The sequence below is a fragment of the Cebus imitator genome, unplaced genomic scaffold (assembly GCF_001604975.1).
Source record: "Cebus imitator isolate Cc_AM_T3 unplaced genomic scaffold, Cebus_imitator-1.0 Scaffold15, whole genome shotgun sequence".
Classification (NCBI taxonomy): domain Eukaryota; kingdom Metazoa; phylum Chordata; class Mammalia; order Primates; family Cebidae; genus Cebus; species Cebus imitator.
In genome coordinates, this window is record NW_016107330.1 from 2,382,228 (window position 1) to 2,407,206 (window position 24,979).

General features: G+C 44.3%; 1 protein-coding gene and 1 non-coding gene across 2 annotated transcripts in view; both read right to left on the bottom strand.

Moving 5' to 3' along the window:
• The window catches only part of MTOR (mechanistic target of rapamycin kinase), a 149,960-nt gene that overhangs the window by 45,897 nt on the left and 79,084 nt on the right, over positions 1–24,979 (bottom strand). Inside the window, exons 28-29 of the mRNA XM_017503042.2 lie at positions 8,386–8,461; positions 4,855–4,994 (exon numbers count right to left, since the gene is read on the bottom strand). Of these exons, the coding sequence (XP_017358531.1) occupies positions 4,855–4,994; positions 8,386–8,461 (216 nt within the window). The remainder of the gene's footprint in view (positions 1–4,854; positions 4,995–8,385; positions 8,462–24,979) is intronic.
• On the bottom strand, positions 10,141–10,244 carry LOC119468084. Its single transcript, XR_005196705.1, has one exon. It is a non-coding gene; the product is annotated as a small nucleolar RNA U13 (small nucleolar RNA).

Consider the following 24,979-nt stretch of genomic DNA (forward strand, 5'->3'; position numbering starts at 1 on the left):
AAATGCAAATCAAAACTACATTGAGATACCATCTCACGCCAGTTAGAATGGCGATCATTAAAAAATCTGGAGACAACAGATGCTGGAGAGGATGTGGAGAAATAGGAACACTTTTACATTGTTCGTTCATCTCATTTTAAAAAAGTCTCCCACATTCTTAAATCCTTTGGTCAGCATTACTAGCCACTTACACTTTACAGGTAATTATAAAACTGGACAGATCCCAAGAGATCAGAGGTATATGGGACTGAGAACAGTAACATTAGGAGATCAATAATCACTCAGCTCAGTTACCTCAACTGCTGTAAGCCTCAGTTTCTTCAACCATTAACACAAAGGAATTGGAGGAAAGCACATCTCAAGTCGCTTCCAATGCATCTAATCTGTTCCTACCAACCCAGCTCGGAAAAGTGGTCGTCTTTAATTTGAAAGGAGAGGAGTGGAAACGGAAGGGGCCAGGAGGGGTTTCAAGAAGGAAGACACAGTGGAGAGGATTTCAAAAGTAGAAAAAGGAGCAGAAGAAGAAGGCAATTCAGAGAATGAAATGAATGAATGTGGGATTTGGAGAAGAGTGAATACTTTGGCCAGAGCTCAGATTATGAGATAAGGGTTCACTGAGAAATGTGCTGAAGAAGTGGGCTGGTGCCACAACGGGAAAGACTTTGAATGCCGGGCTGTGATATTTTTATGTAAATCCAATGGCAACAGTAAGGCACTTAAGTATTTTAGAAATTGATTAGAGTTGAATTTTAAGAACACTTCAATCTCGTTGTTTTTTTGTGACAGAGTCTTGCTCTGTCGGCCAGGCTGGAGTGCACTGCAGTGGCGCCATCTCAGCTCAGCACAACCTCCGCCTCCTGGGTTCATGCAATTCTCTTGCCTCAGCTTCCCGAGTAGCTGGGATTACAGGCCCGCGCCACCCATGCCCAGCTAATTTTTGTATTTTAGTAGAGACGGGGTTTCACGATGTTGGTCAGGCTGGTCTCAAACTCCTGACCTCATGATCCGCCTGCCTTGGCCTCCCAAAGTGCTGGGATTACAGGTGTGAGCCACTGTGCCTGGCCTCATTTTATCTTTCTCATAACAAGATATGACTATAGGACAGCTGATCTGAAAGTAGAAAAATTGTTTTTGAAATAATGCGGCTAATCTTATTAACATACTTTTCTTTTGCCTTAGATCAGTGTTGTACAATAGAGCTTTCTGTGATGATGGAAAGGTTCTCTATCTGCACTGTCCCATACAACAGCTACTGACCACATATGGCTACTGAACACCTAAAACGTGGTACGACAGAGGAACTGAATTTTACATTTGATTTAATGTAAAAATAGCCATAAGGCTGGGTGCAGTGGCTCACGCAGCCTTTGGGAGGCCAAGGCAGGCGGATTTCTTGAGGTCAGGAGTTCGAGACCAGCCTGGCCAACATGGCGAAACCCAGTCTCTACTAAAAATACAAAAATTAGCCGGAGTGGTGGTGCCTGTCTGTAGTCCCAGCTACTCAAGAGGCTGGGGCAGGAAAATCGCTTGATCCTGGGAGGTAAAAGTTGCAGTAAGCCAGGATCACAGCACTGCACTTCAGCCTAGGTGACTAGAGTGAGACTCCACCTCAAAAAAAAAAAAAAAAAAAATTAGATACTTGTTGGACTTAAAAAGAAAAAACAGCAGCTTTAGTTACACAAATGAATAAAGCAGATTTGAAAGGATATGCTTCCTCAATTTATTGAGGTAAATCAATATGGAATTGTTGCTGTTGTTGCACAGGCTTGTTGTCAAACTTCTGGGCTCAAGCAATCTGCCCGCCTCAGCCTCCCAAAGTGTTGGGATCACATGTGTGAGCCACTACACCCAGCCTTTGAATGCTAATTTATAAAAATAAATCACACTTTTGAATCTACCTAATGATGGTTAAATCAGACAAGCCACTTTCAAATAATTTCAGATTATCTCTCTCTCTCTCTCTCTCTCTCTCTCTCTATATATATATATATATATATACATACACACACACACACACACACATACACATACATGATCCAATGACTAAGGATACATTCACTGACATTAAATTTTCATGCAAAACATAACATCTTCTATCTTCGGAATGTAGTAATAATTTTATATTAAGAAATAACGGCCAACCTTGGCAACATAGCGAGACCCTGTCTCTACAAAAAATAATTTTTAAAAATTATCCAGGCATGGTGGTGCATTTCTGTAGTTCCTTCTACTCAGGAGGCTGAGACAGGAGGATTGCTTGAGTCCAGGAGTTCAAGACATAGTGAACTATGATCACACCACTGTACTCCACTGAGAGAGTAAAATCCTGTTTCTTAAAAAAAAAAAAAGAACGTTGGGCACAGTGGCTCACACCTATAATCCTAGCACTTTGGGAAGCCGAAGAGGGAGGATCACTCAAACCCAGGATTTCGAAACCAGCCTAGACTGCACTGTGAGACCCCGTCTCTACAAAAAATTTAAAAAGCTAGCCTGCTGTGGTGGAGTATGGCTGTAGTTCCAGCTATAAAGGAGAGATCACTCTTTTAGAAGACTTGCTTTGATTTTGTCTAATATTCTTAAATTTTCCAAGGTAGAAAATATCTAACAAATAAAAATTGTCTATATTAAATACACTAGATTTATTTGTATGATTAAATATCATGCAGCTATTAAAAAAATGAGGCAGTAGCTCTATAGGTGCTGATATGGAACCGTGGTCTGGACTTGTTAAGTGAAAACAGTAGAGCGCCACACGGTATAAACAGCACATTACCATCACTGTACATCCCTGTGACCCTGAAATATGGCACTGTGACATACTGAATATTTTGAGAAAATGGCAGCAAAAAAAAATCACTCTGACCATCCCTTGCCCCTTATCCTCTGAAGCAGGTCATAACATCTAGGAAAAATAATTTTGACCTTCCCTGAAGGAGGTCATAAGGCTCTACTGTGAGAGGTGCCTTCCCTATACCTGGAGGAAAGGAATGTCCTTATTCTGAAGACAGGGGTCACAGAGAAGAATCTGAACAAAAGGCCTGATAAAATCCCCCATACTGTGCTCCTCACTTTACAGGTCCAAATTAGATATCATAGCTTCTTCCTGGAAACCTTCCACAACCTTCCACGCCTGATTAGGGTGCTTCCTATTACCCACAGACCCCTGGGCTTCTTTATTCCTGGCATCATAATGTACCACAATAGCCTGGTTTTCTGCCCTGTAAGCTCTGGGAAGGCAGGGACCGAGACTCTTGCTCACAGCTGTCTCTAGGGCCTGGCACAGACACCGGCAATGAACATGCACTTGATACTCACTGGTTGAATGAAGGAACAGTGAACCCTCAGTATCATATTCAAGACAAAGTTGGAATTATCCACTAGTGGGGAGGTAGCATGGCACTTTATTTTAGTCATTTTTTTTTTGTTTGAGATGGAGTCTTGCACTGTTGCCCAGGCTGTAATGCAGTGACGCCATCTCGGCTCACTGCAATCTCCACCTCCTGGGTTCAAGCAATTCTCCTGCCTCAGCCTCCTGAGCAGCTGGGACTACAGACGTGAGCCACCATGCCCAGCTAATTTTTCTGTATTTTTAGAAGAGACGGGGTTTTCACCATGTTGGCCAGGATGGTCTCGATCTCCTGACCTTGTGATCCACCAGCCTTGGCCTCCCAAAGTGCTAGGATTACAGGCGTGAGCCGCCGTGCCCAGCCTCATTTATTTATTTATTTATTTATTTTGAGACAAAGTCTTGCTCTGTCGCCCAGGCTAGAGTGCAGTGGTCCAATTTTGGCTCACTGCAACCTCCACCTCCCAGGTTCAAGTGATCCTCCTGCCTCAGCCTCCCGAGTAGCTGGAATCACAGGCCTACATCACCATGTCCAGCTTATTTTTGTATTTTTAGTAGAGACAGGGTTTCGCCATGTTGGCCAGGCTGGTCTCAAACTCCTGACCTCAAATGATGTGCCTGCCTCGGCCTCCCAAAGGGCTGGGATTATAGGTATGAGCCACCATGCCTGGGCTGTTTTAGTCCTTTAAAACTGCAGTTAAACAATTTAACAATAACAGTATAGCATTTCATTTTATTTTTTTTTAATTGCACTTGGTGCTGGAAACAGAATGGAGGCCATTTTTATCCTTCACTCCCAAGCAACTCTCCAAACCAAAACCTAGCCAGATGTTCTCAGTTAAATATTATTGTTGCTTCCACCTGGAGTACCTATTTGCCCCTCTCTCTTTTCCTTTACCTGTCTCCTAACTTCCAGTCCTTCCTCCAGTAAGTACTACAAGATAACCCTGCCTCCTCCTTTGGGCTTTCAAGCACCGTCAACATCCTCTCAGGCTTTAATAACCCTCTGTTGATGTGCCCGTCTCATCAACCTCACAGGAAAGGGCTGCTTTCTCGTGTCTTGTTTCCTTGGAGCCTGGCATAGTGCTGAACACACAGTCAGCATCCGATATAGGTGAAGCACCTGAAGAGGGCAGTCATTGTTCTTTCCTAAAAGCATTTGCAAGAGCTAGTTTAAAAAACCAAGGTTGCCAAGTAGGAATCTGAGCTCTTCACTGGATCAGTAAAGATCAAGAGAGTAGACAGAAGGAAAAGCAGATCCTAGGAGCACCCCCAAGGCTGTTGCCTACAGCATTGTAAAGTTTCAGTGAAGGCCTTGCTACTTAGCAGCTGAGACAGAATGGAGAAAGAAAAACACCAAAAGTGAAAGATGAGTCCTGAGACATATCAAGTAGAACAAAATGAGTCTGAAATGAGAACTCCGTTTGAGGGAAGCCTTCCTTTCAAATCCAACTATCAAAGAGAAAAGTCTCTTGTACCCACACATGCCATCATCCTAGGAAGCTCACCATTCCCCCAAGGCCTCAAGGCAGCGCATACGGCCCAGCATCAGCTCTGGGTCATCCTTGTTGGTGTCCATTTTCTTATCATAGGCCACAAGAGCATCCTCCCACTCGTGCAGTTTCTCATACCAGGTAGCCTGGATCTCCTGTCACATGGAAAAGAAAGAAGACTGCTGTGAGGCACAGAGATGAAGGGATCACATTTTTTAATTCACATACTCTCTTTCCTAATGAGCTGCTGTATGCATGACCCTTCACCTATCACAGTATGTGTGGCCTTGGATTAAAAAGAGCTTGAGACGATCTGGAGGTGTGCTGTTTGGGGAAGGTGGGAATGCACATGGATGGAATGATCCTGGGATTATCTGAGAGCAGATGTCAGGCCATTCTCCTCCCCCATTATTTCCTCCCCAGACACATGGGTCACCAGAACACCAGGATGTGGGGATGTGAGGACAGGGGAAATCACTTAGGGACAGGAGAAAACCCTGATCAGAGCTCCAGAGCTGCTGCAAAGGTGCCATTGCTCCAATCTGCTAGAGTGCTGACACTGGGCTACTTATCAGGGATGGCAGCTGCTTTCCTGATGGGGCCAGAAAGACCAGGCCTCGTGTGCATATTTGCTGGAGGAAAACAACTCACTTGTTAAAAGTTCTTGATCCTCTGCATTTTTAATGCATTTTTAAACTTTCAGGAAATAATAATTTAAAATATACCACCACCACTTAAAATTCTTTGGAAAGCCTTTCCCCTATTCTTCTAGAGTCTCCCCTCCAATATTCCCTCCTGCTCAGTGCTTGGCAGGTTTACCAGTGTCAGGGGCCAAAGGAGGGATTCCATTACCCTAGCAGACGGTGTGCCATGCTGAAACTGGGTATTGTCCACGTGAGTAGGAGGTGCTACAGGCTGAAAGCTATAGACTATGACTCTCTAAATGATCAGGAGACTATTTTATTTGCTTTCTGTCTGCCCTCCATCTCAGTTTCTCTCCTGGGCTGCTTCATCACCAGCTCAATAAATGACTATTTTTGCACAGGCAAGGGTAGTAGCTCTCTAGGGATTTCTTTAACAACACTATGATTCTGCAGTGAACTTTGTATGATATAATGCAGGACCCACACTAGTTTCTCCCATTACCCTCTTCCCCTTTATAAATAAAACTGATGTTTGTGCAATATGTAGACTAACAACTACTCTGCTAAGCCGTCTAAAATAACCTCTTCTTCTTGAACCTCTGAAAGGAGGTCATTTATGTCAGAGGCTGTTCCCTTGTACCTACTTCCCCTTCTCTGGTTCTTTCTGGCAGAGCGAGTGCCCTCTGCTGCCCCTGGACTAATTCTGCTGCCATGAAGTCTTCCCCCAACATCAGTGGAGTTTGTCAAAATGGGCATATCTGGCTCCATGTAAGGCAAACTATCTCAACTTCATTTTCCAAGCCTGTACAAAGTAATGCCTATTATGCCTACATACAAAATAGAAAACTTAAAAGAGTGACTACAAAAACAATATCAAATTTAAAAGCACTGGTACATTTTTCATTTCAAATTTCTACACTGGTGGAAAAAGAAAAAAAAAGAGCTGGTGACTAATGTGTGGCATACACTCAGCATGAACAAGCAGAGGGGAAGAGGGGGCAGCATATGGAGTGGGTCAGTTAGAGGGCAAGATATTTTGAATTGCAATAGATTGCAGAAACTATAAGGTTTAAGCAGAGAATCACACAAAATTCTAATGAGACTGCTGTTACATAAATTGTGCTGAGAAAGCACAGGCTCTGCCAAGAAAAAGCAAACCATTGTCAAGCTTAATATGATTCAGCTACCTAAATATAACAGAAAATCCACCACAGGTTTAGCAATAATCCTGGAGCTAATAGCCACCTTTGGAACCTGAAGATGGAGAAACTTTCATTGAAGGTTGGCATTCTGAGTATGGGTATAAACCAACTGCTGGCAGATCACCTGAATACCAGATGTCTGCGGAGTCCTTGTTTCAATCAGCACTTACTGGGATCTAAGCTCTAAGGATATCAAAGGAGAGAACATCTTGGTCTAGGTGGAGTACATTAAGTGCCCTCTCGCCCTACTTTCTTCTCTCTGCAAACAAGGATTGTGGCAAGGATGGATGAGACATAGTTCTTTCTATTGTGCCATCAACTGGAGAAATGCTGTCTTAGTCTAGTTACAGATAATATGTGCTAAAGAGGGCAAAAGATTCCCTTAAAAGTTTCATTCTAATTTACTAGCCTGTCTGTGAGGCAAAATGCTGGATGATCAAACAAAAGCCTGTTAAATATTCAAAATTTTTCTCACTTTAATATCCTGGGCTCCTGATCAAGGCAAACCACAGTAAACGACCTACATGACTAATGAAAGGTTCCTCATCAAATATATGGATCTAGAACTTCTTGACCTTCCAGGAATTCTATGCTAAGTTGATGCTTTATATATTTTGGAAGTTATCAAAATGCCCTGCCAAGACCACAAAGAATAACAGAAACATTTTAAATATTGGAAGGCCAAAGATGGCAGTAGAGAAGCAGCTATGTAAGCAATAACGAACACAAAAATCCCTCAATGTCAGGTATCAATTATAGCATATATTTTCTGAAGAACTACCACGGTGTCTTCCTAAGCATGCAGCGAGGATTAGCTGTGGCCTAGACACAATGCAAGCTCCCACAAAGATAACTCAGATCAGGGGCAAATGCCTTGGCTCTAATGTCAGACCGCCCTGGTTCAAGTCCTGGTTCTGCCATTTATCCTGTCTGTCAGCTCAGACAGGTTCTTAACCTGCTGGGACCACAGTCTTCTCAGCTGTAAAATGTGATAACAACAGTAACCACTTTTACAAATCAACAGGAAGTAGAAAAAAGAAAGAAAAAAAAAAACTCCGAAACCACTATAGCATTGTTGTGAGGACCAAATTAGATGAAGTATATAAACACTTAGCCAAGGGCCAGGCACATGCTAAGAGTTTGATAAAATCAGTGCTTACTATGTATTCACGTCTACCCTCATGATTTATGTTCAGCTGAAATATAGTCCCTATAGACCATGTTTGTTTCTTTTCTTTTTTTTTTTTTTGAGACAGTGTTTTGCTCTGTCGCCCAGGCTGGAGTGCAGTGGCATGATCTCAGCTCATTGCAACCTCCACCTCCCAGGTTCAAGTGATTCTCCTGCCTCAGCCTCCTGAGTAGCTGGGATTACAGGTGCCTGCCACTCTGTGCGGCTAATTATTTTTTGTATTTTTAGTAGAGACGAGGTTTCACCATGTTAGTCAGGCTGGTCTTGAACTCCTGACCTCAGGTGATCTGCCCACCTCAGCCTTCCAAACTGCTGGGATTACAGGTGTGAGCCACTCAGTCCGGCCTATTGTTTGTCTCTTTCGTCCTGAAGATAGGTAAGTCAGTATTAGACTGTTACAAATTGGGGAAAAAACAGAAAAGGAAGGCAACTTTCTAAAGGTCAGGGCCGTATAGATACCTCCCTAGCCAAGTTTCTATGTCCTGCTTTTGCAAAGGAATGAGGCGCTTACCAGCTCTCCAAAGTGTTTCATGGCATATTCCAACACTCCGGCTGCTGCCTCTGGCTGCTGTAGCTTATTATTAATGCTGAGAAAACAAAGGGAAGAGGTAGTTACACTCAACACGTCTGAGGGTAGGGTAGGAGATGTGCGGGTCATTTGCGGGCAGATAGTTTGCCAGCACTTTAAGGACGATGTCTTGCAGATGCCAAAAGAGTATCAATTATCTATTACCATGCAGAAAGCTCAGTCCAAATAATTTCATCTGAAAAATGTTCTTGGTCTCCTCCCCTAATTTTGGGGGTCAATAATGGGAACACTCATCTTTGGTGTTCTGGGGCCCTTCCTCTAACAGCACAGACTAGTTTCTTCTCAGATCCTGGCAGGCGGGCAACACGTGTCTGTTTCTGAAACACCAGAAACCTTGGATACGAAATTAACCCTGTTGCAGTACACAACCATAGGAGAATCCTCTGAACATTTTTTGTTGAGACAGGGTCTCACTATGTGGTCCAGGCTGGTCTCAAACTCCTGGGCTCAAGTGATCTTCCTGCCTCAGCCTCCTGAGTAGCTGGGATTACAGGCACATATCACAGCGCCGGGCTCCTCTGAACTTTTACGTCTTAACTTCTCATCAGTTGCTTTCAGTAGTTGGAATAACGAAATTACTCCAAAGCATCAGACTGTGAACGACACAGAGATGGTACCAAGGTTGGGCCATGCACATCAATGACAGAACCCTGGGAGCAGTGGCAATGCAGCCATGCTGAGTGTTCTGACAGAGCCCACTCCCTTCAAATTCAGATGCCTCCCTAGACCCTCTTCAGGGGCTGTCCCCTTCCACCCTTTAGAGAAGGCTGCCAAGGGACCACATCTGGAGTTCCTTGAACTGGCTTCTACTGTAGAGATGCTTTTCACTAATGACACCCTGCTCTGCTGATGCCATCTTTAGGCTGGAGGGCTGTCACTGCACTGGGACAACTGAGCAGTGCCACTGGGAGGTCTGGTGCCTGAAGATGGTTCATGAGAGGCTGCTAGGTGGCCCTGAAAGCAGAAGAGCCATGGGGGCTTCGACCCTTGTTCCCATAGGAATATATGCAACTAAGCTCAACACTGAATATAAGCCTGAGTTACGGAAGGAAGGAAAAGAGGGGAGGGCGAGGAGCTGGCCTGAGAAATTCACAAGACCACAATGATTATATCTGTTTAAAGGTAGGGAGCAAAATGTGACACATCAACCTGGGCGTCTAGACTGGTTTAATGAGCAAGGATCCAGTTTTCTGCTTTGAGTACAAACTGTCTACTTGACCAGAATTAATTTTTAAGTGGTTTTGGGAAATTCCAGGATTTGAGTTCAATGTGGTAATATGGCAAGAAATTGCTGTTATAAATATTATTTTAAAAAATCCAAATTCCGCCACATTTCTTCCAATAAAACCAAAAGGAAACTGTCCAGAAATCTAAAGAAGCTAACATTTGTGAAAGTAATAAGGTAATGCCTTGTGTTTACAAAGTGTTTTCAAATAATCTTTCCGACCCATCACTCCTTTGACCTTGAACATCATAAGATTGTGGGAAGGGAGAGTTGTTATCATATCTGTTCACTAATGGGGAAGCTAAAGCCCAGGAAAGCCAGGGATTTTCCCCAAGGCCCACAGGAAGCAGGACAGTCCCCCGTATCTGAAGCCCCTTATGCCTCTTTGTTAAGGACAAGTTGGGAATGAAGCAGCCTTGGATTTGGAGTCAGAAAACGGGTTTTTTCCCCCAAGTCGGACTGATCACATGCTGACATGGTAACAAGCTTGAAGGAGGCACATCTCACACGTGATAGTAAAAACCCAATCATCGTGCATACATGAATACAAAAGGATCAAAACTTGGGCTTAACTTTCTGGAGGTCTAATTCTGCCAACTATAAGCTGTGTGATTGTAAGTCATTTTAAAAATTTTAATTTTTAATTTTTATGGGTACAAAGTAGGACATATTTAAATAATCTTTTTTGAATTTAATTCCTTATCTATAAAACAGAGCTAATACCACCTCCTCCTTCAGAGGGTTCTTCAGGGAATTAAATGAAACAATAAACATGAAATTGCTAAGCAGGTCCTTAATCCATGTTTGTCCAAGCATAAAAGCTGCTAGCTTGTCTGCAGGAATAACATACACCTATGGTGGAGACGTACGTTAGGACTAGGAAGTCATCAGCACAAATTCTAAACGCCTTCTGAGTAGAACTGTTCGAGTGTCCAGAATCCAGGTTCTCGGCTCCAGATCTGTGGGGGAAGCTATGGGGCTGACCCACTGGTGTTTCTTGTGCTGGTACTAAGCAAAGCAATGAGGCAGAATATGCTCCATAAACTTATTTGGAGATGTTTTTAATTTCAAAGTGAAACCATAGCATGACGGTTTCCTTTAGGAAGCCGTGTATGAGTTTTTCCAAGCTGAGAATGAAAAGCAAGTCTAAAGAGACCTACTCCATTGCAGGTTCATTGGGAAGAAGTTCTCAATGCCTCTTGGCCCCATAAGTCAGGTACTGGACTTGGTTGCTCAATCACATGGGGCTGGGTGAACTGTACTAATAATGTTACTAGGTATAGATTTGGGATTATCTAATTCCTTGAAGCCAAATAAAGATTTTCGAAGCATAAGAAAACAAGAAAAAAGCAAGCCAGTGGCTGGGCACAATCGTTCACATCTATAATCCCAGAGCTTTGGGAGGCTGAGACAGGAGGATTGCTTGAGCTCAGGAGTTTGAAACAAGTCTGGGCAACATAGTGAGATTCTGTCTCTATTTAAAAAAAGAAAGAAAGAAAGAAAGAAAGAAATAAAGAAAGAAAGCTAGTATATAGTCTATCTATTCTAAGTATATGTTCCCTGTATTATTACACTGGACTCTTGGGATGGCCTTGGGAGGAGTAAAAACTTGTTCTGATAAGGAGGATGAAGTGTTGTTCACCTGAACCGGAAGAAGCTAACTCTAGGAAACAGACATAAAAATCCAGGAGTTCTAACAACTGTCTTCAATCTTGTGCTCTTTTTTTCTTTATTTTTTAAAGAGATGGGGTCTTGCTCTGTCATTCAGGCTGAAGTTCAGTGGTATGATCATGGCCCACTGCAGCCTCAATCTCCTGGGCTCAAGCAATCCTCTGGCCTCGGCCTCCCAGAATGCTGGGCTGACAGGTGTGAGCCATCGCAACTGGCCTCCAGCCTATTTTTAAATTTTAACGTTACCAAAGCTTGGCTCACTCCAAGGACAAAACAACAAAAGCCAAACCAAATACAAGCCTTTTTCTAATCCACTCTCTCATGTATTACAGTGCATAAAAAATGAGTTTTATAACAAACTGATCAAAATTAGGAACTACTGATTGTGGACCTCAAAGGAGAATCAAATTTTACCTTAATACAGCTATGGCCTTTATACACTGCCTCTGACCAGCATAGCTTTGCAAATTAAAAATGAACAATCATATGGCCCTAACTCCTTTAAGAGACATTTCAGGCTGGGTGCGGTGGCTCATGCCTGAAATCCCAGCACTTTGGGAGACCAAGGTGGGTGAATCACCTAAGGTCAGGAGTTTGAGACCAGCTTGACCAACAGGAAGAAACCCTGTCTCTACTGAAAATACAAAATTGCTGGGCGTGGTGACTCACGCCTGTAAACCCAACACTTTGGGAGGCCGAGGCTGCAGATCATGAGGTCAAGAGTTCAAGACCAGACTGACCAATATAGTGAAACCCCATCTCTACTAAAATGTGAAAATTAGCCAAGCATGGTAGTGCATGCCTGTAGTCCCAGCTACAGGCAGGAGAGTCTCCAGCTGAGACAAGAGAATTGCTTGAAACCGAGAGGCGGAGACTGCAGTGGGCCAAGAACGTACCACTGCACTCCAGCCCGGGCAGCAAGAGAGAAACTCTGTGTCAAAAATAAAAAATAAATTAAAAATTACAACTTTGACTAACAAACTCATGAAAAATGAGCAGCCTCACTCTGAGAAATTAATTTGCCTCTGATTTAAGAACCTGAAGGTAAGAAGGCCACTGTCCACATCCACTCTCAATCTCTTTTCTTTTTTGAGATGAAGTCTTGCTCTGTCGCCCATGCTGGACTACAATGGCATGATCTCAGCTCACTGCAACCTCTGCCCCCTGGGTTCAGGCGATTCCCCTGCCTCAGCCTCCCAGTTGGCTGGGATTATAGTTACTCACCACCACGCCTGACTAATTTTTGATTTTAGTAGAGATGTGGTTTTGCTATGTTGGCCAGGCTGGTCTCAAATTCCTGAACTCAGGTGATTCACCCACTTCAGCCTCCCAAAGTGCTGGGATTATAGGTGTGAGCCACTGTGCCCAGCCTACTCTCTTTTTCAAGACAGGGTCTGGCTCTGTCACCCAGGCTGGGGTGCAATGGGGCAATCTCAGCTCACTGCAACGTCCACCTCCTGGACTCACACGATCCTGATCCTCCCACCTCGGCCTCCACCACCACATCCAGCTACGTTTTCGTATTTTTAATAGAAATGAGGTTTCGCCATGTTGCCCATGCTGGTCTCGAACCCCTGATCTGCCTCTCTCAGCCTCCCAAATTGTTGGTATTACAGGCATAAGCCACCATGCCCAGCCACACCTACTCTCTTGATTGTTCAAAGAATAAAGAGACTTTTATTGAACCAGCTGCTATCACCCTGCGTATTCTTTCCTCTTCCCCACTTTCCACTTTAATTTCCTATAAGACTTTCCCCCTAAGCTACATTTCTCTTCTTTCCTTCTGAGGAGTTCCCACGTATGCCTCTAAGGCTGCTGAAGAATACTAAGGATGTGGACGCTGTGGACAGTGAAGTAAACAGGCTTGTTAATCTTGGTGATCAAGAGAGTCTGTCATCTTGTTTGGGATCTTTAAGTTTTTCTTCTTCCTCCATGCCTTCTGGCACTCCATCCTGGGAGGCAACAGCAAGGAGATACCAACATAAGAGGAGAGGTCACCCTATGTGCCAGCCACTGCGCTTACTGTTTCTATGTATTATTTCAACCCTGTGAAACCATTATTAATATTCTCATTTTATATATGAAGAAAACACGGCCCAGTAGGTCACAGGCTGTTGCTTTCTCTTAAAAACGTTACCAGTGAAAAGTATCTTTAGCATCATGTTGAGGTAAAGAAATAAAAAGTATCTTAAGTAATAACGCAGGGTACGGCTGCAAGCTCTGCAATGGGAGGGACCGGACCGTGTCTTAGCTTTCTACTCTCGGCATCAGCAGGCATCCAGGAATCAACTGCAAAATGAATGAATGTCAGCAATGGGTGGGACATTTCCATCAACTAACTCTCTAGAATTCATTGTACAGGAGAAGGGAGCCCTCCTGTGCCTTCATTTTAACTTCCTCACTCTTACCCCCAAGCTCCCATCTCATATTTTTTGTTTCCTTCCCAAAGGTACTAACATGCCTTCAGCCTCCCACGTGACGGCACGCCACCACAGCAGGCTTTCCAAAGACAGCCAGACTTATGGCTCAGGCTGCAAAGTCCAGGACAAGCAAGCCTCTGTGAGAACGCAGGAGTTCACAGCCACTAAGTCCCAAGTCTCCTGCCTACCTGGGTGATACAAAGCTGTCCTTTGAATTATGTCCCTTTTCTACTGAGATGTGGTTTTATGAGACTGAAGGGAGAGACTCCTGTGAAGAAATCACCTTTGCTCAAAAGCCCCCTTAGCGAGGAATTCTTATTTTACGAGGCAGCTGGGAGTTTTATACAACCCATTCTATAAATACCCCCTTGTGTGCCCCTCAGTCTTTCCTTATTAATGCTGGAGGCTTATAAAGGGCAAACTGTTCAAAGCCCCAGCCCAACAGCAGGGGAGTACTTAACACCACAAACCAGACCCTGCTGATGCTGGTCTGGTGGAAAAGATCTGAACGCAAACACGTTTAGAGAGACTGAGGCTTGGAGGCAACGTGCCTACAACAGTATGCAGAAATATCAGGTCAACCAGATTTCCCATCTCCTCTTGACATGCACTGAGGCCAAACGGAAAAGAGAACTGAGTCCCAAGAATTTTCTAAACCAGTGATTCCCACTGCCTCCCAAACGTGGGTGTAGGGTATGTTGTGTTCTACTCTGTTTTCCAGGGATAATATCCAGTTGCTATCACACAGCGGTGAATCTGTAGAGCAAACAGAAACTGCCTATCTGCATAACAGAACTCAGAGCCCGTAACTGAACCTGGCGTTAGGAAGACAATGAAGACAGGCGGAACGAGAACATGGTGAATCTGGGTATCACGAGGAGACGGTAGCGGCCATTGTACAGGCATATTCTCATTCATTCTCCACTCTCCCCACCCCAGCCCAAGATTGAATTATGGTTAAAGGAGGCTGAATTGTAGAGCCTCCTTTAATCAAACTCGAGTTTTGAACTGAGTTGGGAAAGCTTTTGGCAATTAAGGAAAACATTTTCTAGAGCTGAGCAGAACTAACACTAAGAAATTGCCTTGCTGCCCTCCTATAGCAAACGTCACACCATTCCGCCAAGCATCGTATCCCCACCATCTGGAAATCTCGTTCTCAAGGCAGGGCAAGTGTGTGAGTTGAGCGCATGATTTGGCTGTGCAGACGCTTCCCGGGGCAGAGGCCTTGTCAGAAGTGATGGTGAAGCAGCCCATGTGGGTGGTAGGGCCTGCTGCCTCCCCACGGCCTTTTCCTCTCAGGCCTTCTCTAGCTGCCTTTTTTTTTTTTTTTTTTTTTTGAGACAGGGTATCACTCTGTCGCCCAGACTAGAATGCAGTAGCGTGATCTCAGCTCACCACAACCTCCACCTCAAGCCTCAAGGATTCTTGCGCCTTAGTCTCTCAAGTAGCTGGGATTACAGGTGCGCGCAACTACGGTCCAGCTAATTTTTGCATTTTTCGTAGTAGAAAAGGGGTTTCACCATGAAGCCCAGGCTGGTCTTGAACTCCTGACCTCAAATCATCCACCCGTCTCAGCCTCTCAAAGCGCTGGGATTACATATGTGAGCCACTGTGCCCAGACCCCTTGCTGCCTTTTATTGGAGAAGGATGAGATTGACCAATTAGTGGCTCATTAACTACTCAAGGACTTAACGCTGACCCGCAGCAAAGCAGTCTAAAATTCCTGCCACCTGAAGAGAAACCTGGAGAACACCATTGTCTCTTGAAGCGTCCTCAGTTATGGCTCCACAGGCTTCCAGACGGATGTTGGGTCCACAGTTACTTGGCCTGGTAGCGCCTTCTTGCATGGCACACTTGATTATTGCCCTCATCCCTCAGCCTTGGCGCTGCGTGACCTCTGGGCTGTCTAGAGCGAAGTGATGCAAGACTTCCACACGAGACCGCGCCTGTCGGAAAGTCCTCAGGCAGCAGGGAGCATCTGCAGGAACATCTGGGGGAACGCTCAGGCTTCCCCGGCGCTCCCATCAGGAATGTACAAGAACACACCCACTGGCTTCCCAAACGGCCCTGGGCCTTCTTTCTCCGTCTATTTCTAGTGCAGACCACAGTCTGTGTTTCATTTGGTTCTCTGTCAAGTGAGAATTCTCTGAATTCCCTTGGCACCAGGCTGGTGACACATGAACCACAGCTGATGGGGCTGCGGCAGGTCTGACTGAGGAGGCCTGGCCAGCCCACTGAGGCCACCCTGGACACTGCTTTGAGTCCTAACCACTGTACCAAACAGTTTTTCTTGTTTCTCTCATACAGTGGTAACTGCTTGAGATCCTCCTGTCACTTCTCCCAGCACCGGGGCTTAGCTCAGTGACCAACATAGGATTAAAAACCAAATAGTCTGATTCCTTCTGGGGTTAGGCCTTGATGTCTTTATCAGGAAGCTACCTTGGGAATCTAGGAACAGGAGAATGGTCTGGGGAACTCAAGAATGAACATACTAATCTAGAAGGGAAAGGACAGCAGTGCAGGACAGAGGCAAAATGAAAACATCTGGAAAGTGATAGGGTAGAAGGTTGGGAGGGCTGCTGGAATGCAGACAGGAGGGGAAGTGAAGGGAGACAAGGCCAGAATCAGATGGTGAAGACAGTGCCTCTGGGTCTGGCAGGGCCAGAACTTAGGAAAAAAACTACATATTAAGAGAAGGCTGGCTCCATTACAAGGTTTCAAAGCTGGGGCATATGGTGTCCTTGGAACTCTTGGGGACCTAAGGCACCAAGATAAAAAAGGTTTGGTTCAAGTGAGCTGGCCAGTTTCAGACAATCAAAATAGGTTTCCTTGGTTGAGCACGGTGGCTCACCACCTTGGGAGGCTGAGACAGGATGATTACGTGAGGACAGGAATTCAAGACCAGCCTTGGCAACATAGCTAGACTGAATCTACAAAAAAAAATTTTAAAATTAGCCGGGCGCGATGGCTCAAGCCTGTAATCCCAGCACTTTGGGAGGCCGAGGTGGGTGGATCACGAGGCCATCCTGGTCAACATGGTGAAACCCCGTCTCTACTAAAAATACAAAACATTAGCTGGGCATGGTGGTGCGTGCCTGTAATCCCAGCTACTCAGGAGGCTGAGGCAGGAGAATTGCCTGAACCCAGGAGGCGGAGATTGCGGTGAGCCGAGATCGCGCCATTGCACTCCAGCCTGGGTAACAAGAGCGAAACTCCGTATCAAAAAAAAAAAAAAAAAAAAAATTAGCTGGGTGAGGTGATCTGTGCCTGCAGTCCCAGTTATTTGGGAGACTAAGGCAGGAAGAACAATTGAACCCACGAGTGCAAGGCTGCAGTGGGCCATGACTGCACCACTGTACTCCAGACTGGGTGACAGAGTGAGACCCTGTCTCCAAAAACCAAACCAAACCAAACCAAACCAAACCAAACCAAAAGGTTCCTGATGTCTCAGGCGCAGAGTGGCCTAAGAATAGAAAGAATTCTTACTATGTCTTCATCCTTCTTTCTGTCTGGTCACAGTTTAAATGGTTTGTTTGTCACAGGCCAGGCGCAGTGGCTCATGCCTATAATCCCAGCACTTTGGGAGGCCAAGGCAGGCAGATCACCTGAGGTCGGGAATTTGAGACCAGCCTGACCAACATAGAGAAACCCTGTCTCTACTAAAAATACAAAATTAGCTGGGCATGGTGGCACATGTCTGTAATCACAGCTACTCGGGAAACTGAGGCAGAAGAACTGCTTGAACCTGGGAGGCAGAGGTTGCCATGAGCCAAGATCGCACTATTGCACTCCAGCCTGGAGTCTTAAAAAAAAATGGTTTGTCACAATACCTAGAGGACATGCTGAATCTGTATGAGAAAAGGATGTGAGCCCTTAGAATAAAAAAGGTAGAACGTTAACAGTTGATGAGATTAGAAAGTGGGGGCGGAGGGGGAAGTGGGGGGGAGGATGTGCATACACATGCAAAAAAAAAATCTCATCTTTTCAAGAAGTATCACTTTTTAAAAAGAAAAATGTGGATGAGGGAAGTTGATTATGATACAATCACCTTTCCAAGATACTTTTACCTGTGCATACTGGTGATGAAAGCATATATACAATTTCGTGTTCTGCCTTTTCACCTAACATAGGTATTTTCCACTCCATTCAGTCTTCATAATGGCTTTTACTGGCTGCATACCCGCTGCCTCCCACTGATCGATCCCATGGCTGGTTAGCAGCCACACTAGACACCAGGCCACCAGGAGTGCTGCTAATGAGCTCATATTCAGTACTCTCTATGGTAAGTGAACGGTCCTGCAGAAGTTTACAAAGTCAGCTCTGCGAACCCTAGTGCCCAGCCCCAGAGAGGAATACTGCCCAGTGATAAGCTGGCAAGCTGGCCCATTTGACTCACCGTCTCCAGGCATCTCCTGGTTGGATGTAGGGCCCAGGTGCCTTAGCACAACCCAGAATAAGGCAAAGAGAGGTATACAACCCCAGAATGTCAAAGCACACGATTTTTGCTGGCAGGGTTTGCAGTGGAGGAGCCTGTCAGAGGCGTGTTGTAAAAATGATGAATGGCTGTCACATTTCCAAGGCTCTGGCTGATTTAGGGAGCTATTGGCAGGCACATCGCTCCCAGCATGTCAGCCAGTTAATTACTTCCAACTTTATCTTTCTTGTCAACACTTCTTGACAAATTGGCCATTATCTTTTTATTCTACAACAATGAGCACTGCTCCTTTTCTGGTGATGCCTGCAGGTTCTTCTCCCCCTTTCTGTTTCTTCACATCCAGAAAGAAATGAAGAGTTTTGAGAAAGACTATTAGAAAGAAGCAGCAGTCAGGAAAAGGACGGGGAAAAGGAGCAAAAGGGGTGGGCTAATAGAGTGACTCCAAAGCTAATGTTCATCTCTCTTGACTCAAAACTGAGTTGATATTTTGGATAAAGTCCTGATTTCTTGGCTTCCAAATGTCCAAGAACTCTGACTCAGTCCATTATGAGGATAAAGTTGGGAAACCTAAACGAGGTGGTACCTAGTGATCTGGCAGCTTCTGACTCTTCACATTTAATCGCAGAAGCAGATGTGAGCTGGTCTTCCGCTCTATTAAGGAGCTAGGCCACAGTGCAGAAGTAATGATGCCCATCTGGGTTCAGGGAAAAGAAAAATCACACCTACCTTCTAGGTAAAGAAAGCGGTATGGAAGAGAACTGGGGAACACGGTAACTGGATTACCAGGATTCACAGCCAGTGAAAGCGCCAGAAAAATCTGGAGACCAGTGGTGCCCCTACTGATACATTCCATCGTCACTGGATGAACAGCCAGAGGTGGCCATGAGGCAGAGCCCAGCACCTACTAGACTTCATCAGTTTTAAGATGCACATTTTTTTCACACATTGACATCTCTGAAATCGGGATGCAGCACCCAAGTCAAGGTTTCAGAGTACTGGGACACAGTGTAACTGCCAGTGGTTTCTTTACCTCCCCCAGTGTTATACAAAAATCAGAAGCAGTTTCTCTAACTCAGTTTAAGAGCAGTCCCGTTAAATCTCCAGGTAGTCCTAAGGATAAGCTAGCTTCAGTTGAAGAGTTGAGGATTACCACTGAAATACAGCAATTTTTTCCCCTTAGAAGGGTCTTGTTCTGTAACAAAAGTCCCTCTATCCTTTTGGTCAGCTTTAGGAGAAATCCCAGAACTCTTATCATTCCTTGTTGACGGCGAGTTTTCTCCACTGAAGAACCTTCCCTGGGATTCGTAAGACACTCTACAAAGGCAAGCTGTTTCAGTGACCTCGTGGGAAGTCTTGATAGCAGCTGGAAGTAAATGTGTGCTCTACTGATGACTGGTGAGAGATTTGGCCTCTTGGGCTGAATCCAAAAGGGCATCTGAAAAAAAGGATGGGGCTACCGCAAAAGATATAATCTGCTTCTGCTCTATTCTCCTACTCTTTGCTGCGTGGAGCTTTTCTACAGAGGGTACAGATTCCTAGAGGCACACTGGTCCTTCTGAAGTCAGCACGAATCCAGAACTTTGGATTGTGCTTTTCTGCTTTGAGATAGGGTCTTTCCCTGTTGCCCACACTGGAGGGCAATGGTGCGATCAGAGCTCACCACAGCCTCAAACTCCTGGACTCAAGTTATCCTCCTGCCTTGGCCTACTGAGTAGCTGGTACCACAGGCGCATGTCATCATGGAGCCCCACTAAAGTTTTTATAGAGACAGGGTCTTGCTGTATTGCCCAGGCTGGTATTGAACTCCTGGCTTCAAGTAATCCTCCTGTCTGGGCCAAAGTCCTCCCAAAGTGCTGGAATTATAGGGGTGAGCCACTATACCTGGCCTGAAATGTATTTTTCTGTGAGCAAAACCTCACCTCTGTGGACTAAGTGCTTTTCTTCCAGTAGAGGTACAGAAAAAGAACAGGACTGCATACCTTTCCTGGAAGCCAGGAAACAACTGTAAAAGCAGGACTCATACTTCCAAACAGCACAGTATTGACACCTTGGAAACATGTGTTTAGAATTAAGACAAAGAGTGAGTTTTGTTTGTCCATTTAGCCCCTTGCCTGCAGACTGTAAAACCCAGTCACCCTTGCCATTAATTGGTTGCTCAGGCATAATTGGCACAAATCCTCTAACATTCTTAAAGAATGACAGGCCTGTTTTCCACTTCGTGGTGCCTAAGTCAGGGTGGAGGTATCTAACCCAAAGAGAAGCCCTGCAGTTCACAGAGCAGCTTAGGGTGTGGACGTGTGATCTTGTCCTGCCACCCCCGACAAGGTTTTGTCTCTAGCTAAGGGTGATTTACTGAAATTGCAATATAATGCACATTTGATTCCTCTTTGGAGACAGGTAAGATTTGTTAGGTTACTAGATAAAACATGGGGACTACAGCTGCCCAGATATAAGGCAGTTTTTATGAGGACATGTTACTTTCTTCATTTTGTCAACATTAGCTGTTGCATGTGGCCAGTGCAGGTTGAAGTAATCAGATATGTCATTTACACAGGCTTCCAGAATAAACAGGAGAGGGATAAAACCTGACCCAGATGCTCTATGGTTCTCTTGCTCATCGTCTTCATAAGTAGAAAAGAGTGATGAGACATAGCCTGGTGATGTCCAGGGATATGTACACAATATATTATACAATTAGGAAGCTATCTCAAGTTATTGATTTAAACAAGGGGGTTGACGGGAGGTGGAGGCTGCGGTGAGCCAAGATCGTGCCATTGCACTCCAGTCTGGGCAACAAGAGCGAAACTCCCTCTCAAAAAAACAGGGGGTTGAAGCTGGGCATGGTGACGGGCACCTGTACTCCCAGCTACTCAGGAGGCTGAGGCAGGAGAACTATTTGAATCCAGGAGGTGGAGGTTGCAGTGAGTTGAGATCCCACCACTGCACTCCAGCCTGGGTGACAGAGCGAGCCTTGGTCTCAAAATAAATAAATAAATAAATAAAATTAAAATGAAAAAGAGGTTGACACAAAGGATCTCAACCCTCCCAGTTTTCACTCTCTTTGAGTCTATGACTAAGACTGAAAGAAGGAAAACTGACCCCATGAAGGACAGAATGTGATGCCCTACAATGAAGACTTCCCCATAGTAAAATACTGGAAACATCCATGGAGAGAGACTGTAAGTCTCCAGAATAGATACTTAGGGGGAAGAGAACCTTCTGTTTGGAATTCATTATTTCATTTGACAAGTTCTAATTTAGTATGTACTTTGTCTTGGGCTTCACGCCAAGTGCTAGATGCTAGAGGTACTATGGAAAATAAGACAAACATGGTCTTTGTTTTCACAGAACTTACAAGTTAGAGAAGTAGATACACAACAAAGTACAAACTGAAATAAGTGCTTTTGTGGCAAATATGAAGAGAATAGAGTGCTTAGAGAAAAACATCGGGGATTTATGTTAGACTAGGGTAGTCAGGAAAGACTTTTATGATGAGACAACAATTGTGTACTAAATAATACAATACCTACTTGGTTATAATACTGCTACTTGATGTTTACTAGACACTGACTGTGTGTCCGATACTAGTTCAAGTGTTTTATGTGCATTATCTATTTTGAAACAAACACCCTAATTCAAGTATACATACATAAAAGAGAATATAACGCCTAAGCGTACAGTTTGATGAATTATCATAACATGAAGACACCTCTTTTTCTGAGACGGAGTTTCGCTCTTGTTGCCCAGGCTGGAGTACAATGGTGTGATTTCAGCTCACCGCAATCTCCGTCTCCCAGCTTCAAGTGATTCTCCTGCCTCAGCCTCCTGAGTAGCTGTTATTACAGGCAATGTGCCACCACGCCCAGCTGATCTTGTATTTTTAGTAGAGATGGGGTTTCACCACGTTAGTCAGGCTGGTCTCAAACTCCCAACTGCAGGTGATCCACCTGCCTCAGCCTCCCAAAGTGCTGGGATTACAGGCGTGAGCCACCGCACCTGGCAGCGAAGGCACCTTTGTAACTACCACCCAGACCAAGAAACAGAACACAACTCACTGCCAGCAGCTCAGAAGCACTGAGCCCCCTCCCAATCACTGCTCCGCTCCATGTCCCCAGAGGAAACAGTACTCTGACTTCTAATAAAATGGGTTTGTTTGCTCAGTTTTTGAGCTTTATTATATAAAATTCAACATTATCTTTGTGAGATGCACCCAGGCTGCTGCATGTCACAGGAGCTTTTCCTTTCTATTGCTGAACAGTATTTCACTGTGTGAATATACCACCATTTATCTATCTTACTGCAGATGAACATTTGGGTTGTTTTCAGTGTTTGGCTATTATGAGGGGTATTATGCGGACACTCTTGTCTATGTCTTCTGAAGCATGTTGCTCGCACTTCTGTTGGAAAATATCTAGAGGAGAATTGTTGAGTTACATGTAAGTTACATTCAGCCTTATGATACTGACAGATTGTTTTCCAAAGTGGCTTTACCAATTTACATTTCTACCAATGGGACATGAAAACCCCAATTGCTCCACATCTCTATCAACATTTGTTATTTTCAGTCTTTTCCATTTCAGCCCTTCTGGCTGGTGTGCAGTAGCATTTTATTATGATTTATATTTTTATTTCCAAAATGACTGAGATGAGGTAGCGTTTTCATGTATTTATAAGCCTTTCGGATATCTTCGTTTGTGAACTAAGTGCCTGTTCACATCTTTTGTCAATCTTTTTTTTTCTTTTTGAGACAGGGTCTCCCTATGTTGCCTAGGCTGGTTTCCAACTCTTGGGCTCAAGCAATCCTTCCACCTCAACCTCCCAAGTAGCTGGGACTATTGGTGCACACCACTACACCTGGCTTCTTTCACCAATCTTTTAATTGTGCTACCTTTTTCCCCCTTATTGTTTGATAAGAGTTCTTTACACACTCTGGGTATAACACATTTATAATATTGAAGTATTAGAAATATTTCTTGCCTTTTCATTCTCTTGTGTCTCCCAATGAATAGCATAACTACTTTTATTGCATTTCTTAATATTTTCCTTTATGATTGGTGTTTTTTGTCTCTTAAGAAATCTTTGCTTATTACAATAAGCTAATCACCTAATCTCCTATTTTATCTTCTAGAAGTTTTATTGTTTTACTGTTCACATTTAGAGTTTAAATCTCCTGGACTTGAGCTTTTGCGTGTGGTGTGAGGTAAGGATCAATAATCTTTTCTTTCTGAAAAGGGATCTCTGAGGGAAAAAAATAGATAAAAAATCTTTTCTTTCCCCATAAGGCTATCGAGCTGACTTAGCAGTCCTTTCCTCACTGTTCTATGGTGCTAGCTTGTCATAAATTAAGTGTTTATATCATACGGCTTGAGAGAAAATAAATACATATATACATACATAAAATCAAGTATCTCTATATATGTGGGTCTGTTTTTAAACATTTAACTCTGTTCCATTTGTTCATCCTATGTCCATACTGTACTGCCTTACTGTGGCTTTATGGATCTTGACATGCAGTAGTGTAACACCTCCAAATTTATTTTCCTTATCCAAAAATACCTAGTTATTCTTAACCCTTTGCTTTATTTAACTCAAGTCTCATGAAAACCCTGTGGTACGAGACAGTTTTTATTTTTATCTCCATTTCACAGATTGGCAAACTCAGAGAAGTAATCTGCCCATGGCCACATGGCTATCAAGTGCTGGGGAGGGATTAGAATCCAGTCTGCTTCTAGGCCTAAGAACTCAAGTGCTGCATGTACTAGCTCCTTAATCCTAATGCCAAATGACCGTCAGGGTATTTAATATGAATGCATTACAATTTTAAGAAATTCTCATGTTCCAAATCATTCATTTGCAGTGAAAAATCTTGTTTGTGCTGCGTGTAGTGGCTCATGCCTGTGATCTCAGCACTGTGGGAGGCTGAGATGGGAGGATGTCTTGAGGCCAGGAGTTACGCACCAGCCTCAACATAGTGAGACTGTCTCTACAAAAAAAATTTTAAAAACAGCCAGACGTGTTGATGTGCACCTGTAATCCCAGCTACTTTGGAAGCTCAGGCAGGATTGCTTAAGCTCACGAGTTCCAGGCTTCAGGCTTCAGTGAGCTATATGATTGCACCACTGCATTCACTCCAGGCTGGGTAACAGAATGAGACACTGTCTCTAAAAAAATTTTGTTTGGCAATTACAAAAGGCCACTTTCTTGGTGGAACTCAGGAAAACAATGGAACAAGAGGGAAAAACCTGTAGGATTCCTTTCCATGTCTACAGAGGATTACTCCCGCTTCTCACCTGGGCTCCCCAGGCACAGCTCCACTCCACCTCTCCAGCTTTAGCTTCTGCTGCCATTTTGCTTCCCCTTGACTCTCAGACCATGCTCGACTACTGATATTCTCCTGTCAGCCCAAGTCTTTCTCGTGGCTGCGCCTTTGCTCACAACATCCTATCCCACTCCTGGCTATTTCCTCGTTTTTAGTTAAAACCTAGGTATCATAGGCTGGGCACAGTGGCTTATGCCTATCATCCCAGCACTTTGGGAGGCCAAGGTGGGCGGAGCATGAGGTCAAGAGTTCAAGACCAGCCTGGCCAGTATGGTGAAATCCCGTCCCTACTAAAAATACAAAAATTAGCAGGGCATGGTGGTAGACACCTGTAGTCCCAGCTACTTGGGAGACTGGGGCAGAAGAATCATTTGAACCTGGGAGGCAGAGGCTGCAGTGAGCCAAGATCGCACCACTGCACTCCAGCCTAGGCAACAGAGAAAGAC